Below are 17,041 nucleotides of genomic sequence, written 5' to 3' on the forward strand. Positions count from 1 at the left end.
CTCCATTCAGTTGGGCTTGTTTTTGCAACTAGTCCTGATGCACGTTTAAGGCACCTCTGCAATGGTGTCACTTTTTATACCAGGAGCTACCTGCTTGGCCTTAACTATAAGCTTTATCTATAAGCTAAGTTTTCAACCTCCTTGTAAATGTAGAGAGGGTTTCTGCTCCTTGGACTGAAACTAGAAGATGGCTTCAGAGGAAAGGAGCCTGATAGTTGAAGGCTCTGCCTCTCATTCTACTCTTGGTGATTTTAAGAACCACAAGTAAGCGTAAGTGTTCACAAGTGTTCTAGTGGGGTTTTTTAGGTGGGTACTATGAGCTCTTTGAGATATGATGGTTTTGCAGGTGAGGAGAAGTATTTTAAATCATATTCTGGATTTTACAGTAAGCCAGTGCAGTGAAGCTAAAATAGCAGAAATATGATATCTTTTTCTACTTTTTGTGAGTACACATGTAACTGGAGTCTTTAGAGACTTGTTAGGGCACTTTAATAATAAGGAATTGCAATAATCCAGCCTTGAAGTAATGAATATGACAAACGTGTTACTGAGTCTTGATATCTTTCCATTAATTCTATATATCCTTATGTTGATTTTCAAACATAATTTTGGTAATTAATGTAGTTGACATTAAGGCAGAAGAAAATGACCAATTACTGAACATGACTTACAGCATAACTTTTCAGTATGAATCAGGTATCAATAAAATAAATAGTAAATAAAGATATGTTGGAGGAAAACAAGACTATAACTATTAACATGTTATGCCCACTATGAATGTGTCATGATGTCTGTGTGTTTTTTGTGACCCCAGACTACATTGTCTGTACCTAAGCTTTGGTGAGTGTCCCCATCATCTTTTATGGAGCATAACCCATACATGTTGTATTTGATATGTTCTGTAATAACCACTTCATCTGAGTTTCAAATTATTTTCCCAAAGTCCCTTTCATTACCTTACTTCACACATGCAGTTTTGGTAGAATATCATAGCTGTGTGATACATTTTCCATAGGTTCTGCAGAACATCAGTCCCAGTACTGTATCACAGGAACAATTGCAGCAAACCCCTCTCAATGGCCACGTGAGCAACATTTGATATAGATATATAATAGATAAACAAGAGCCATCATTTACAGTTGTTCAGCTGCAACTTCCTCCCTCAGAGGGTCAGATTAATTGCCACGGGACATGTTAAATCTGCAGGTCATATTGGGCTTTATGTTGACTCAGCAGGCTGAAGGTGCACACAAACTCACCACGTCATGGGTCTGAATCTCAGTGCAGACCTGTGTCATACCTATTAGCTGTCTGTCTCCTCTGTGGACAATCTCACACACCAGAGAATGGCATTAAAGTCGTAAAAGTACAGAATTAATAAACACCTAATGTAATGCTTGGTGTAATAGACTAGTGTGTGTGTGTGTGTGTGCAATCTAACTGGACTGGAAGTGGGGGCTGGTGGGGTTTGTGGCAGTCTGTACTGAGCTGCTGGTGGCACCTGGTTTGCACAGAGGAGATTATTTCAGTGTGTGTGTGTGTGTGTGTGTGTGTGTGTGTGTGTGTGTGTGTGTGTGTGTGTGTGTGTGTGTGTGTGTGTGTGCGTGTGTGCAGGGTGAGTGATTGGGGCTGACAGCAGCCTCTGTATTGCTGGCTGGCCTGCAGATTTAGCCGACCTGTTTTAGACACTCTAATCTGGATTAACTGCAGCAGTGTGTCAGTGGGGACGAGAAGCGGATCCTCCCCCACCCTCTGCCCCTTCACCTGCTTCTCCTCCATCCCTCTCACTACCCCTCCCATCCTTCTGTGTACCTGCTCTTCTCTTCTCTTCTCCTCTCCTGCTCCTTCCCCCTCCTTCCACCTGTTTTCTATCTTATTTCCTGTCTTTCTGAGGTTTCAGGCCTACAGTCAGAATGTTGAGCACAAACTGCTCTGTTCAGTCTTAAAATAAAAAAGGCTTGCTTGCATCATTCTGAGTGTGTCTCTATGAGTCCAGCTTTAGGGGGAAGGACAGTAGGGCAGGGATTAAACCAGCTCAGTCCTCTTCCCTACTTCCCTATTTGATGTTGCAGCTGCAGGACGAGCTGTTCCACCATTGGATGAAGATTGCATCGCCATCATCAACATGAACTGGACTGTGTTTGTTTTGTATGAGCTTTCCCCCCAGATAAAAACAAAACAAAGACACTTGATTTAAAAAAAAAAAAACTCAACTCAAAATCCATATTTTGACCAATTATTACAATGTCTCATCAGAATAACAGTGCAATAATTATCCCAATATAATAAAAAATAATGTTTTTAAAAATTAACCAACAAAAGACAAACCAAATTAAAGTATTTTGAATCGATTAAAAGCAAGCACAATTAAAATAGTGATGAAAGTTTGTTAAAAGCTTTCAGACTGTAATGTAAACCTGTACTGTGCACAGCAATGCATGCAAAGTTACACACACACACACACACACACACACACACACACACACACACTGTTAAACTTATTCTTTTCCAACCCTGTAAGTCCAAGAAAACAATGTAGGACTGTGTTTTTTCATCCTCCATTTCTCTGTAAAGCTGAGTCCAGTCAGAAGTTTCCATTCTGTGCAGGTCAGCAGCTTTCTCCCTGCTCTGAATCCTCCGTCCACGCCGTCTCTGCTTCCACCTTATACATTTCGCCACATTCTGTTTTCTTGTCTTTCTTTTCGTTCAGTCTAAACACCGACCCGTCCATTTTTCTCCTCTTGTGTGGCAATAGTTCCCTCCAGCCTCCTTTCATGCTCCACCACTGAATGGATTGCTCTGTCTTTCCTCCCTTTATCTGGAGATAAGATACTTACTTTTCAGATAAAGCATATTATGATAAATCAAATGAGCTTTGTCGGTTTTGTGCATCTGGGTGTTTACGTGTGTGTGTGTGTGTGTGTGTGTGTGTGAATGGAGCATGTGTGTATACAGCTGTTTTGGAGATAAATGTAATCTGTCAATTATGTGTGAATGTATGAATGCAGGTCAACTGATCAGGGATAGGGAAAAGGACGGAAAGCTCAAAGACTCTAAAACAGGACAACATAAGAGCTGAAAGGACATTTCCTTAAATATTATACTTCCTATAATTATCATTTTCATTGTTCTTTTTTATTTTCTGCTCTCAAATTGTCAATTCAACATTAAAAATGTCAAAATATTATATTATACGTCGTCCTTGTAAAAGAGAGTTTACTCTTAATGGCCCTTCCTGTTCAAATAAAAGGTTATAAATAAATAAATATGGACCTTTAATTAATATTATTTTACTGTGTCTCTTTATGTATCAGGGTTTTGAATCTATATCAGAAACTAGAATCCAAATAAATAGTTTACAACTTGTCTGGAATAAACTTTGTGTGAGTACAGTTTGTCTAATTATATAGCCTGTTGCTGTCTACTTCAGCGTGTGCGTGTGTGTTTGTGCGTGCGTCCGTGAGCGTGTGCAGTGGGAGGGGTTTGCTGGAGCCACTTGCTCCCTCTAATTAGCAGCGTGTGCCGGTAAAGAAACTCAGTGGAGCGACCTCACCAAGGCGTAAAGGCATCTGGTGCACACTTCACCTGTGTGATGACTTAACTGTGTGAACTCCGACTCTGCAGAAGCACTTCGGATGATCGGTGTGCTCCACTCTGCGCTGCTGCTAACCTGAAACACAGTAAAAGCTGAAACTGCAGGTGGAAAAAAGAAAAAAAAATCACTTTGAGGTGTTTCTTTTAAACTCCGGCGCGTCCCGCTCCTCTGCGCAGCGGGTTGGAACCGACGCACGGACTTGTTGCCCCAGCTGAGCTCTGAGCTAGTCGGCTGTTGTTGTGCGTATCAGACAGACAAGTCAACGACAGGACTTAAAAGCCTGCTGTAAGGATGATGTCCTACATAAAGCAACCCCATTACACCATGAACGGGTTAAATTTGCCTGGACCCGGAATGGATGTGCTACACACAACCGTCGCTTATCCCTGTAAGTATAATCTGAGATATTTTTATTTTCAACTTTTTGATACTTTTACGCATTTGTCTCCTGCTGTTCTGCTCATTTAGAGTGTGAATTCGACTCAAAACGATGCGTAAAATACGCACAGCCTGGTGCGTAACGCTGAAGCCAAACGATAATAAATTAAAGAACGATAAAATTATTTGTTTCACAAGAGCTCGTCAATTGTTGAAAACTGTTAGATAAAAACGATGAGATGATGAAATGTATTATATAAAGAAAAAAACGCTGATTTGAGCAAAATAGAAACGGAATATTTCAGGATAACTTTCGGTATGAGAAATTATTTAATGTAAAGTTTATCTTTCAATTTCTGCATCACTGATACACAGATACCTTTGTTAATAAGCAGATACATTTGAGCTATTTGAAATGGAAACACATAATCTGTGCTCATTCCTGAGTTCAGTGTCAATCGGGAATCAACTAAGATTTGAATTTAAAAATATATATTTGTCTCTTTTCCCTCAGGCGTTCTTAAAATTTGACACATCAATTTCACTCAGATACATAGAATCAGACTGTAGATTGAGACATTTATTGTACTAAACGGAAAATGCTATTACCTCACTATACTCGTTCTGAAACAAACACACCAAGGCATTAGGCTGATGGACTTTGACTGTACAAACTAAATTATTTGAATAATTGTTTTCTCCTTCTCTGAGAAAACTGCAAGCACTGACTGATATATGTGCTAATATGCATTTAATATAAAGAACAAATACTCTTTGTCTCCCCATTAGTCATCAGCAGCAGTCTATAAAATGTCAGTATCATGAACACTATCTCAGTCCTGTGCTGAGAGCTTCCATCAACATTTGTATTTGTTGTCATCCTCACACAGATCTGCTACAGAGGCCATTACATCATGTTGTAATGTTCCTTTTAAAATAACATGTTCACCCTTCTCGTTCATTGTGACCTGTGCATATCATTCATGACCTCTATCTATCTATCGCTGCGAGTATAATAATCCCCTCACTGTGTCTGTGTGGTTTGCAGCCACTCCCCGGAAGCAGCGTAGAGAGCGCACCACCTTCACCCGGACACAGCTGGACATCCTGGAGGCGCTGTTCTCCAAGACCCGCTATCCAGACATCTTCATGAGGGAGGAGGTGGCCCTCAAGATCAACCTACCTGAGTCACGTGTGCAGGTAATGGAGACATGACTACAGCCAAGACACAGGACAGTGTGTTCAGTGTTTCTTAGAATCACACTACACACTGACCAGTTTAGCATCTTAAGCACTTTAAACACATCTTTAACACTATATATGGTCTCCCCTGTGTCTTTATTTATTATATACTGTGCTTATCATCATTACACCACACTTCTCTCCTCTTTACAACACCACATGCATATTTCCATGTCTGCTCTCTGTTTTTTTGTGCATTTTGGAACCATTTTATTTTGTCTCTTCAGGTTTGGTTTAAAAACCGCCGTGCCAAGTGCCGTCAGCAGCAGCAGCAGAGCAGTGGCCAGTCAAAGCCCCGCCCTCCCAAGAAGAAGGCCTCTCCAGCACAGGAACCAAGCGCCCCTGATCCCATTTCAAACCCATCTGGCTCTTACAGCCCCTCCTCTGCCCAGTCAGGTCCCAGTCTGGCCCCGAGCTCCAGCACTGGAAACACTGCCGTGTCCATCTGGAGCCCGGCCATCTCACCTCTTCCAGACCCTCTGGCCTCCTCGGCCCCCTGCATGCAGCGGCCCTCACCTTACCCCATGAGCTACGGCCAGCCGTCGGCCTACACCCAGGGCTACGCCAGTACCACCTCCTACTTCACCGGCCTGGACTGCAGCGCCTACCTATCCCCCATGCACTCCCAGCTGTCGGGCACCGGGGGCGCTCTCAGCCCCATCACCGTACCCTCAATGGGGGGTTCCCTAAGCCAGTCCCCAGCATCGCTGTCTTCACAGGGCTACAGCACTGCCTCCTCCCTGGGCTTCACCTCGGTTGACTGCCTGGACTACAAGGACCAGCAGGCCTGGAAACTGGGCTTCACCACAATGGACTGCCTCGACCACAAGGACCAAAACTCCTGGAAGTTCCAGGTCCTCTAAAATAAAATTTAAAAAGAAAGCACTCGTGTGTCGATGAGTCCCATGTCAGATAGTGTGAAGCAGATTTTGTTTTGTTATTTTCTTTTTATCAAGGCCCCCTCCGTAGAAAAATGCATTTCATTTGAACGACTCTGGAGATGAGGGGACCCGTGACTGTCATTGATGCCGCCTGAACCGCAAATCGTATCTGTTGTCTTCTTCACTCTACGTTATAAATAAGAGAACAAAAGCCTTTAAAAAAGTGTGTAAGGAAAGACTGGAGTCCTACGAATGGAAACACTCTGAGCCATCTCTCCTTTTTTTCAACATGACTGTTTGACTCTAGCTTATTCGATTTTCATGTTGCATATTGTCATAGAGTGAAAGAAGAGCTGCTTTGACAGGAAGGAGCTCAGGAGTCCTTTAGGTCACTTCCTCCTTCAGGGTTGAATCTTTTTTCTTCTTCGAGTTATTTATTCTTCTTTTAAACATGTACTTTGGTTGCATCTAGATACTTTTGAGCATTTGTGTTCGATATAATAAACAGTGTTAGCTTTTAGCATTATTATCCCCTTCTGATCTGTTTTAATGGAAAACTTAGCTCTTCTGTTTTAGTCGTGTGACTTATTAAAGTGATCTATTCTTTACACGTTTGTGCACTGATGATCATTGAGATTCTGTGCTTTGAAAGTTTTAGTTTCCATTCATGTTTACAGCTTGGTTTTTTTTTTTTAGGGATTCTAACTCAGTTTTTGGGTATATAAACTGAGGTCAGTATGAACACAGTGTGGATGTAAAGTGGCCATGTTGTGGTCAGGTCTTGAACCCGTCATGTTTGTCATATGGCCTGCATGGCTCTCACTGGTCCATCTTGGTTATTTTAGCTTATCTGATTCTGGGAGTGTCCCAATCCTCTTAGCCTCCCTTCAGCAATGCCCTAAGTGAATTAGTTAGGATTATTGCCCTATCCCCCTCTGTCTCACTCTGTGTCTCACCCATCTTGGCCTCATCCTTAGTTTCTTTTCCTGGCTCTCTCTCTCTCTCTCTCTCCCGCCTTCTTCTTTGCTTTTCTCCCCCTCCCTCCCTCTCTCTCTCTCTCTCCATCTTTTTTCTATCTCCTCATTCTGTCTGCAGTATCTCTCTTTTTTCTCTCTCTACCTGTCTTCTGTCTTCAGGGTGGCTGCCTTCTTCTTCCTCAGTTTACTTGTGGCCAGCTTATCCCGTGCATGCAACCCCCCTTCTCCCCCCTTTTCCCCCTACTCAATCCCTCTTCTAAAACATCTCACAATGTTTAATAAAGTCTTTTTTTTAAACTATAGCTGCTTTTATTCATTCTCACATATCTCTCTGTGTCATCTTGGTGGTACCCCATTTCTTTCAAACCCTTCTTGGACACCATCACCACCACTCCCCCCCCCCCCCCCCCCCTCCCAACTCCTCTGACAATTTGGTAATCCCGACATGACCTGATTACTGCCACGCAAACTTAAACTGACATCAGATACATGTAGAAATATTTGATTCGGAGTGTGTGCGCTTTGTGTTTTAAGGTAGATGGACTCACATAGCAAAATGCTGCCTTTCCAACGCTACACTATATCTGATTTCTTTCTAATTTATATGATAAAATAATTGATATCAAAATAATTTAAAGCTAGATTTTTTTGATTTTTTGTCATTTTAGAAAAGATAGATGAAAACTATCACTATCTGTATAACCTTTATTGTTGTTTAGGAGTCAGATTCAAATTGTACAAGTGACTAAATGAATATAAAATATCACTCCGAAGAGATTTCAGCTGTAATGTTGATATAAATAATAAAACAAATTCTATTTTTTCTTGCTGTAAATCATATATGATGCTTGTCCTCAACTATGTAAAGTGTCACAATATTATGATGATAAACTGAGCCTTCCTGTGCTGACAGAAGTGAACGGGTGGCGAGAGACATTTCAAAGCGTTCCCTGCACTCAGCGCTGACCTAATCCCACTCTGCGCTGGGTTTAATCCCTCTGCCCTCCCTCTCCGTGGTGTGATTGGTTAATCCCTGCGTCTGCACTACCCCATTGGTTAGCCTCTTTTGCAGGGTGCAGTGCACTTGTAATCTTCCCCCTTCAGCACTGAGAGTTTCAGACAGACATTTGTGCTGTAATCCCAGGGAGGAGCAGATGTGATGGGGGAGGGACGGGGACAGAGCAGACCTTGAGGAAGGTGAATGCCAGGAAGGGAGGAAGGGAGGGAGGGAGGGAGGGGGGGGGGGTAAAAAAAAAAAAAAAAGCAGGGCACACAATCTGAGAAGGCCTTGTTTCTGGAAAGAAATGTATTCAAAAAGTATTTTCAAAAAAAGAGATTGAGACAAAAATTAAAAGGTTGGTTCAAGCACTATTTAAAAAAATCAATCACAACAAGTGGCTGCAGCAGAGAAGAACAGCTCTACATTTGTAATATTTAGCTAAATGAAAATTAGTAATAAATAACTTGAATTAAATATTCACTGATATACAATTAAAGGAGTTAATTTGGAATATTAACAAGTGTGCAAAACATTTAGGAAATTAAAGATCTTGTCCAGACGTGTAAAAACATGAAAATAAGTATAAATACAATGTTCAAATCCTTAAAATGACGTCTCTTCCTTCTTCCTCATTAAAAAATGTATAATCTATGAATATACTTTCTCATCTCAGAAGTTTAACTGCTTGAAACAAGATGTCTCCTACTTCACTGTAAAGTCCATTCTCAGTATGCGTGCACTGCAGCTTCAAGTTTCCACATCACACAGGTGCAAACTGAATATTGGACCAGGATTGGCTCCAAACTAGTTGTGATGTCACAAATCATGCTCATAAGCCCGCCCCTTATAATCAGTGTTTAACGAGCTCAGAGAAACTTGCCACTTTCAGCAGATGAATGTGCAAACAAACTCTACATCCATCATTCTGCACCAGAGCAGCTGATGACATCATACTGCAGCTACATTTACAATAGCAGGGAAAATGTATTGGAATGTGAAGCTGTTTACTCCTCTTCATTGTTTACTTGTCATATACTGCTGGCTCTTCTTCTCTTTCTGTATTTCTAACTATCTGATCTTTTAGCAGCACATAACAGTACTAACTCAACCTTCAATTAATTCGATTTTCTACTATTATAATTAAGATTCAACTTTTTACAATGATTTTTAGTGAAACTATAAATAGGAAATGAAACATGTTATTGTTTGATATTAAGGGTGAAACCCCTGTAACTCTAATAAATATGCTAATGTGTGTTTTTATCACTTGAACTAGTGTAAGTGTATGCAGTCTGAGCTGGTAAACAGACACTTCCCTCAATGCTTTACAGTATAGATTAGAATAAAGTGACAGTTACTGTGCTTTACTCTTATCTTTCCAATGAGCCATCATGTCCCTGTCACAAGTTGTCACATATCAATAAAAACTATAATATCTAATCTATTAAAGCAGTTCAGAGATTTTAAAATATATAGACTTTCTCTTATCATGCTGGTCTCCTCTACACCTTCCCTCATATCAAAAAACGTGTGATAAAAAATACAACAGATGAATGTGAACAGAAAATATAACAGAACACATATATACTGACAGACACTTGTTACCTAATTTGTCCAACTAGACACAAACTATCAGAGAAAGAGACACAAGGGAGATACACAGAGGAGGAGGAACCTTAAGTAGAAGAGCCTGAATCAACTAGGCTATGAGAACAGCCTATAGAGGCAGTAATAATATGATTATAGATATACATGTGTGTATATATATATGTGTGATTTGGTGAGCTGGGTCTTTGTTACAGTATACATAGCAGCACACAATGCCAGACTTCCAGGAAATACTGTATATCAAATTATATTTGTAGTAAAAGGTTTCATTATTTTCCCAGTTCCAGATCATTCTGACTGTCTGGATGTGAGCCCAATGATTGAGTGCAATCTTCAATGTACTGTCATCTAGTATGTGTGACATGGTTATGTTAGCTACGTGTAATTATAACAATTATAATTTAGTTATTAATCAGATTTATACAACAACGTTAAAGTGGTGTCATGGTAATATGTGATCTACTTGTAAGGACAGGTTTTTATTATATATCAGTACAAACGTCTGAGCAGAAGGAGACAGTGTAAATCCTGCCTGGAAATGTACCAACTTACTGTCATATTCAACAATAGTTTCCAACAGTAGTTAGATTTACTACAAAGAAGACAGATGTCTGGAGTGTGTGTTGTGTCTGTGGTTTAAGGCCTTGGTTTAGGTTTCCCCCATGTGGCAGTTTGGTTCTTCTACACACACACACACACACACACACACACACACACACACACACACACACACACACACACACACACACACACACGCTGCAGTATAGTGCACTATATTGCCAAAAGTATTGGTTCACCTGCCTTGAGTCGCATATGAACTTAAGTGACATCCCATTCTTAATCCATAGGGTTTAATACGACGTCGGTCCTGGGAAGGCCTTCCACAAGGTTTAGGAGTGTGTTTATGGGATTTTTTGACTATTCTTCCATAAGCACATTTGTGAGGTCACACACTGATGTTGGATGAGAAGGCCTGGCTCTCAGTCTCTGCTCTAATTCATCCCAAAGGTGTCGGGTTGAGGTCAGGACTCTGTGCAGGCCAGGCAAGTTCATCCACACCAAACTCTCTCATCCATGTCTTTATAGACCTTACTTTGTGCACTGGTGTACAGTCATGTTGGAACAGGAAGGGGCCATCCCCAAACTGTTCCCACAAAGTTAGGAGCATGGAATTGTCCAAAATTTCTTGGTATGCTGAAGCATTCAGAGTTCCTTTCACTGGAACTAGGGGGCCAGGCCCACCAAACTTTACACTTGGCACAATGCAGTCAGACAAGTACCATTCCCCTGGCAACCGCCAAACCCAGACTCGTCCATCAGATCGTCAGATGGTGAAGCGCGATTCGTCACTCCAGAGAATACTTCTCCACTGCTCTAGAGTCCAGTGGCTGCGTGCTTTACACCACTGCATCCCACGCTTTGCATTACACTTGGTGATGTTTGGCTTGGATGCAGCTGCTCAGCCATGGAAACCCATTCCATGAAGCTCTCTACACACTGTTCTTGAGCTAATCTGAAGGCCACATGACGTTTGGAGGTCTGTAGCGATCGACTCTGCGCACTATGCGCCTCAGCATCCGCTGACCCCACTCCGTCATTTTACATGGCCTACCACTTGGTGGCTGAGTTGCTGTCGTTCCCAATCGCTTCCACTTCATTATAATACCATTGACAGTTGACTGTGGAATATTTAGGAGCGAGGAAATTTCACGACTGGACTTGTTGCACAGGTGGCATCCTACCACGCTGGACCCATTCTCTCACAAATGTTTGTAGAAACAGTCTGCATGGCTTGGTACTTCATTTCATACAAGTGATTGGAACACTTGATTTCAATTATTTGGATGGGTGAGTGAATACTTTTGGAAATATAGTGTATGTTCAACCTTTATTTGTTAGTATTGCAGCATATCAACACCTCAATAAAACATTATAAAATAAATAAATCACACCAACTAGCATAGGTTTGTTTTAACATCTATTTATTACCACCATAATATGAGAAATTTGGAAAATACAAAGATCAGCTTATTTATACGTCTGAAAATCTCGAGGAATAAGAAAAATATAAAAGAAAACAAATATGAGGTTATATTGTGTATCACAAATTTTGAGAAAGGGACAATTATATGTTCAGATCTACAGAGTGCAGGAGACACACAGAACCTTAACATGCAGAGTGGAACTTTCACCAAAATCAACTGGTGCTGTTGTGACGGTCGACTGCCTGTCTTTAAGATGAAGACATGGAGACAGAAGCATTATGTGATGACTGATCTACAGTGAATAATTGAATAGAAGAGGCAATGGTAAAACATCGCCCCCGTGTGGCTGCCATTAGAATTTAAGTTGAAAACATAGAAGCCCTTCCTGATTTTCTATAGCAAATCAGATCACTGTAATGAAAACAAAAAAAACCCAACTATTGGTAACCAATATCAATTGCTTTTTTTCCTGTTACTTTCATGATTTTGGAAGTGGTAAAGGGAAGAGATGTTCATCCATGAATTTTATGTGTAAAAAAAATAGACACCATATCCACAACGATAATCAATATTCTTAAGTAACCAAGAGATTCTTGTTTGTTGAGTACAAGTGGTTTGGAAGATCAGAGCTCACACATGCACACAGACAGACCAACAGACCATCATCCCCTCCCAGTGCACATCACAGAGGTGAAGGAGGTGGTTTGAAAAGGTAGAGCGAGCCGTCTGGCTGCAGCTGCAGAGCAAGAGGGGAGTTGGGGTGTAGAGGGACGGACCGGGGCGGGAGGGGAGGAGGGTGTCCAGACGGGGCAGAGGCCTTGGGACTAGTTTTTTAAATAGCACCCTGCTGTGGAAGTTGCAGCTCCCCTTAAGCAGACTAGCCCCTGGGCTGCTGCTCCCTCTGCTTCAGCTCTGTTTGCCACACCAACCGTACCCGCTGGCCTCCAACCCTGGAAGAGTCTAGACGAGCTCACGGGTGTGCTTTGAGTTTGTAGAGGTGCCACCCAAACCCAGTTGTGCATGTTTGAGTAGGTGTGCACATGTGCGTCTGATCTGCAAAACCTTTTACATGCACGAAAAAGGTACCCTAGAAACATTTGGTGAAGACAACAACAAAAAAAAAAAAACTATGAGAGACCAGACTTCAACATATTTCTATCTCTTCATAATCAGGATTACTCTAAAGTCTACTGAGAAGCTGGGCAGACGGGGGAGGCAGGGTGAAGGGGATGGGTGGTAGTTGGGGGAGAACACAGGAGCGAGGGCAGGGACAGGTAAAGAAAAACAGGACAGAGGTGAAACATTAGGGAGCCAGTCTAAGCTCGCTCTCCACGGATGCGGCGTGCCAGCTGGATGTCTTTGGGCATGATGGTGACACGCTTGGCATGGATGGCACACAGGTTGGTGTCCTCAAAAAGACCCACCAGATACGCCTCGCTGGCCTCCTGCAGGGATACGAAGAAAGGGAGAACTGTGTCAGCTCTAGAGTTTGGATACCATGAAAATCTTTATTCATCTATTTTGTGCACACACACACACACACACACCTGTAGGGCACCGATGGCAGCGCTCTGGAAACGCAGGTCAGTCTTGAAGTCCTGAGCGATCTCTCTCACCAGACGCTGGAAGGGCAGCTTACGGATCAGCAGCTCAGTGGACTTCTGGTACCGACGGATCTCTCTCAAAGCCACGGTACCAGGCCTGAAACACACCATAAAACCCTTCATCAAAACACCATTTCAACACAAGTAAACTACTATATGCATACATACTACATTACTAACTAAATAGCCCAGACTTCACAATAACATAAAATAAAAACTACTAACTTGCCAAAAAAGTCGCTTAAAATTGAAGTTGAAGTTTAAGGTGTTACCTGTAACGATGGGGCTTCTTGACTCCACCGGTGGAGGGGGCGCTCTTGCGGGCAGCCTTGGTGGCCAGCTGCTTACGTGGAGCCTTACCTCCTGTGGACTTACGAGCAGTCTGCTTGGTACGAGCCATTACGACAAAGTATCACCTGAACTGAAAAAAGAGAAGCGCTCATTGTGTTGTCCATGCCAAAATAATGCAGTTTCAGCTATTTCTCTCTGGCTTTAACATGTTTTAGACACTGTGTACATGTGTTATAATCAAATTCACTGCTGTATAATTCATCCATAAATTTCTACTCAACGCATTGTGGTGTTTAATGGTCAAATTCTCCTTATACGTTGACTTATGAGTCAAAATTTAGAAGGTATTATTAATAATCTTGTGCAAAATGTCAAGGCTTAAAGACAATGTTGATATGTATGAAGCCCTGTAAACCAACAAAAGGCAGTAAAAGATGATGAGAAAAGTTAAAATATAACTGAATACATCAGTAAATAAAGAAAATATTAAGTTTTATACTTTTAACTTTACCTTTAATCAGTTGAAAAATGATAGTTTGTTAATTTTGCTTTCATGAGCTCTTTCTGTCTTTCTTTTTCCCTGCTTTTAGGTCTCTGAACACATTTAAAATGTATCTATTTCCTCCTGTACAAGCAATATTTCAAATCGTCCTCATAAGTACACTCACTTGACAGGTTATTAAGATTTTAAAGCCTTTCTACACTCCATTTTAATTATTTAAACATCAGGATATTGATGTATTCAGTTACATCTATGACCTGTTCATTAATCTTGTGTCGGTTTTACGTTGCATGATATTAAAAACTTTTCATTCGCTCCACATTATAATTGTTTTATTTCCCTGCATCAGACTCAGGTTCACTTAGATTTGGTCGCCTGGGAAAACTTTTCCTCCGGCTCAGCAGCTGCACAAAACACATCGAGACGAGCCAATCCAGTCACTGTGGGGCTTCCAGACGCACCAACCACACTGCGAGTAACGTCGTCATCATGAAACCCGCGGACCAATGGTGTTTCATTAAGCAGGGTTTTAGGGCGGGACATGCAGCCTTAACCGCCGCCTCATACCGCAAGATTATGGCCGCAGACGTATATGAACCTTCCGACCCACAGAAAGCGGGGAGGACGTAAACTTTGACTATTTACTACTAAAATACAAAACGTGTTCACACAAGACCACCAGCAGAAGGTAGCAGACAAGTGTGGCTACCGAAAAAAGGTCTCAGGCGAGAGACGCGGTGGTGTACTAAAGCAAAGCAGCAAGGAAGAGAGCGCAGATGAAAAGTGGAGCAGATCTTTGGGTAGTGGAAGTACGGAGCCGTTCTTCTCCTCTCTGCTTTCTCTCCTCTTCTACAGCGTCGAAATAACGCACTATTACAGCTCCAAAACTACTTTATACTACTATATTTCTACACTAAACGGTGAATAGAGTTATTTTGTTAAAAAAGTAAGAAAAAATGACGTACCGTGGGTGAATTGAATGCCTTTTCTTCGCACGGATACAACAGTGTTGTGGTTGTCTGGCAGTGTCAGATATTTACTATCTCTCACACAATGGAAGCAGAGAGGGCAAAATGGCGGCGGTGTCAATCATCTGCCTCCCAGCATGCAACTGCCAACATCTGTAAACATTGGAACTTTTTCTGTCGGACGGTGTTTTTAATACACTGTAAAAAATATACGGTAATAATAAAAAAGATTTAATATCTATTAACTATATTAGTACTTTATGTAAGCATTTACTGTTGCTTTTGGTTGTTTTCCCCTACACGTTTTTTAAACCTATAAGAAAATTATATTAAAAATATAGAACAAGAAAACAATGAATGACTATGAATAAGGCTAATAATAGCCTAATAGTAAATTAAATATCAAATTATATATATATATATACATATATATATATATATATATAGCCATTACAATAGTAAATCTTTTGATACATAAGTATAGTTTTTTAGTATCATCACTGAATTGATGCTTAATTTAGTCTGAGTTAGGATGGGAGATAAAAATGAACAAAATGTAGGAAATTATTCACAAAATGTAAAATTATATTATTTAAAAAACATTTAAATATAGTTATTTCTTTAAGTGGAGTCATATGCACTGTAACACTCAGTTTCACAAGTTCCAACATTCATCATGTGGTCATGATTTTATCTCCCTGATTGTTTTATTGGCTGTGATATGAAGCTGGAGGGCATATTTAGCTGCAAGGCATGACTTGGCCTGCATGTCAAAACTGTGATCAAAGGTTAGTTTTTTTGTGGACATAATCATTTCTACTTATTCCAGTTCATGTGGACAAGATACAAGCACGCATGCTGTAATCAGTCATTCTGACATGAAGGTTATGCCAAGCTCCATGCTGACACTCAAAATATACTTTGATTCATAACCAACCTTCATGTTTTGATGGATGTTTGACCTTAGTGCTGTCAAACCACTTTTCTAATCTTTTGTGGTGCCCTCTAGTGACTTAATTTAAAAAGTCCTGATTTAGCTCCTCTCTCTGAAAATGCATAAAGGAGGTGCAGTTTTGATCATGTGTCAGCACTCCCATCATCACATCAGATCACCAGAGGAGTTAGAATTCTAAGTGTGGGATGCCAGGTGTAATTTAATTACTTCAGAAAACTCTGCTTTGGTCTGCAGGCTTCTGATTCTCAAGACAACAAAACTTCTAAAAACTTTACAAATCTAGTCAGTGAAAAAAGAGGCTGAAATTATATATAAAGGTATCACAGTTTTTCAAGTATGTCCTCTAACAACAATCAGGTGTCATATGAACAAAGAGAGGTTTTCCTCTCAGTAATTATTACTCCTGTTCATACTGACTATTATAAGAGCTTCTTCAAATGTGTTTTAATTTAAAAGTAGATGATCAGCTTCAACAATGTGAGTTAGTCATATCAAGTGATATCTGACACATTTACAGTCTTTTTAGCATCAGATTCCCTCTTAGTGTTTCTCTGTTGAGCTGTGGTGGAAGTATAGTAACAAAAAGAGGAACTTTGGTACTGAAAACACTAACGTTTTAACATAGAAGACTTGAGTTGACTCATTTGGACCACTGAAGCTTCATATCAGTTTCAAATTAACTTTTAAATTGTGTATTATGAAGGGCTCTTCTTATGGTCAGAAGGAACGGTTATGGTGAGAAAAATGTGTCAGTGTTCTTTTGGGCCCCTTACTGTTATTTAAAGACAGACTTATCTTGCTGATCTTGCGGTTTGTGCATGGGTGGAGATGTCTTCAGTGGGTGACTTGAGAACTTTTCACTCTTTGCTCTTTACTCGAGTCTTCAGCATGTACCATTACACTGTATTTGTTCCAGGGTTTTATTTGTCCTGGTTCTTATAAACTGAATGTCAGATATCCATGTGGGAGATTGTTGTACATTAATTTTAAACAGCTCTCATCCCTAAGCAACCTTTGGCACAGCAGGATGTCAATCAAAAAGGTTCCTTGTGAAT

General features: G+C 40.8%; 2 protein-coding genes across 5 annotated transcripts; one reads left to right on the forward strand and one right to left on the reverse strand.

The window, feature by feature from the left end:
• Window positions 1-3,886: 3,886 nt before the first annotated feature.
• Window positions 3,887-6,078, forward strand: crx (cone-rod homeobox). Of its 3 annotated transcripts, none has more exons than XM_053331842.1 (3): window positions 3,887-4,005; window positions 4,993-5,173; window positions 5,443-6,078. In XM_053331842.1, the coding sequence occupies exons 1-3, from the start codon at window positions 3,887-3,889 to the stop codon at window positions 6,076-6,078; spliced, it is 936 nt and encodes a 311-aa protein (XP_053187817.1). The 3 variants fall into 3 exon arrangements, with proteins under 3 accessions (XP_053187817.1, XP_053187819.1, XP_053187818.1); XM_053331844.1 differs by having other exon boundaries at window positions 3,887-3,983; window positions 5,022-5,173; XM_053331843.1 differs by having other exon boundaries at window positions 3,887-3,970; window positions 4,985-5,173.
• A 5,568-nt stretch (window positions 6,079-11,646) lies between these two features.
• On the reverse strand, window positions 11,647-15,169 carry h3f3c (H3 histone, family 3C). Of its 2 annotated transcripts, none has more exons than XM_053331852.1 (4): window positions 15,029-15,169; window positions 13,543-13,691; window positions 13,214-13,367; window positions 11,647-13,111 (listed from the first exon to the last, which is right to left on the reverse strand). In XM_053331852.1, the coding sequence occupies exons 2-4, from the start codon at window positions 13,668-13,670 to the stop codon at window positions 12,983-12,985; spliced, it is 411 nt and encodes a 136-aa protein (XP_053187827.1). In that variant the 5' UTR covers window positions 13,671-13,691; window positions 15,029-15,169; the 3' UTR covers window positions 11,647-12,982. The 2 variants fall into 2 exon arrangements, with proteins under 2 accessions (XP_053187827.1, XP_053187828.1); XM_053331853.1 differs by having other exon boundaries at window positions 13,543-13,686; window positions 15,029-15,140.
• Between the last annotated feature and the right edge of the window lie 1,872 nt (window positions 15,170-17,041).

This window comes from Scomber japonicus, chromosome 13, assembly GCF_027409825.1.
Source record: "Scomber japonicus isolate fScoJap1 chromosome 13, fScoJap1.pri, whole genome shotgun sequence".
In the NCBI taxonomy this organism is placed as follows: Eukaryota; Metazoa; Chordata; class Actinopteri; order Scombriformes; family Scombridae; genus Scomber; species Scomber japonicus.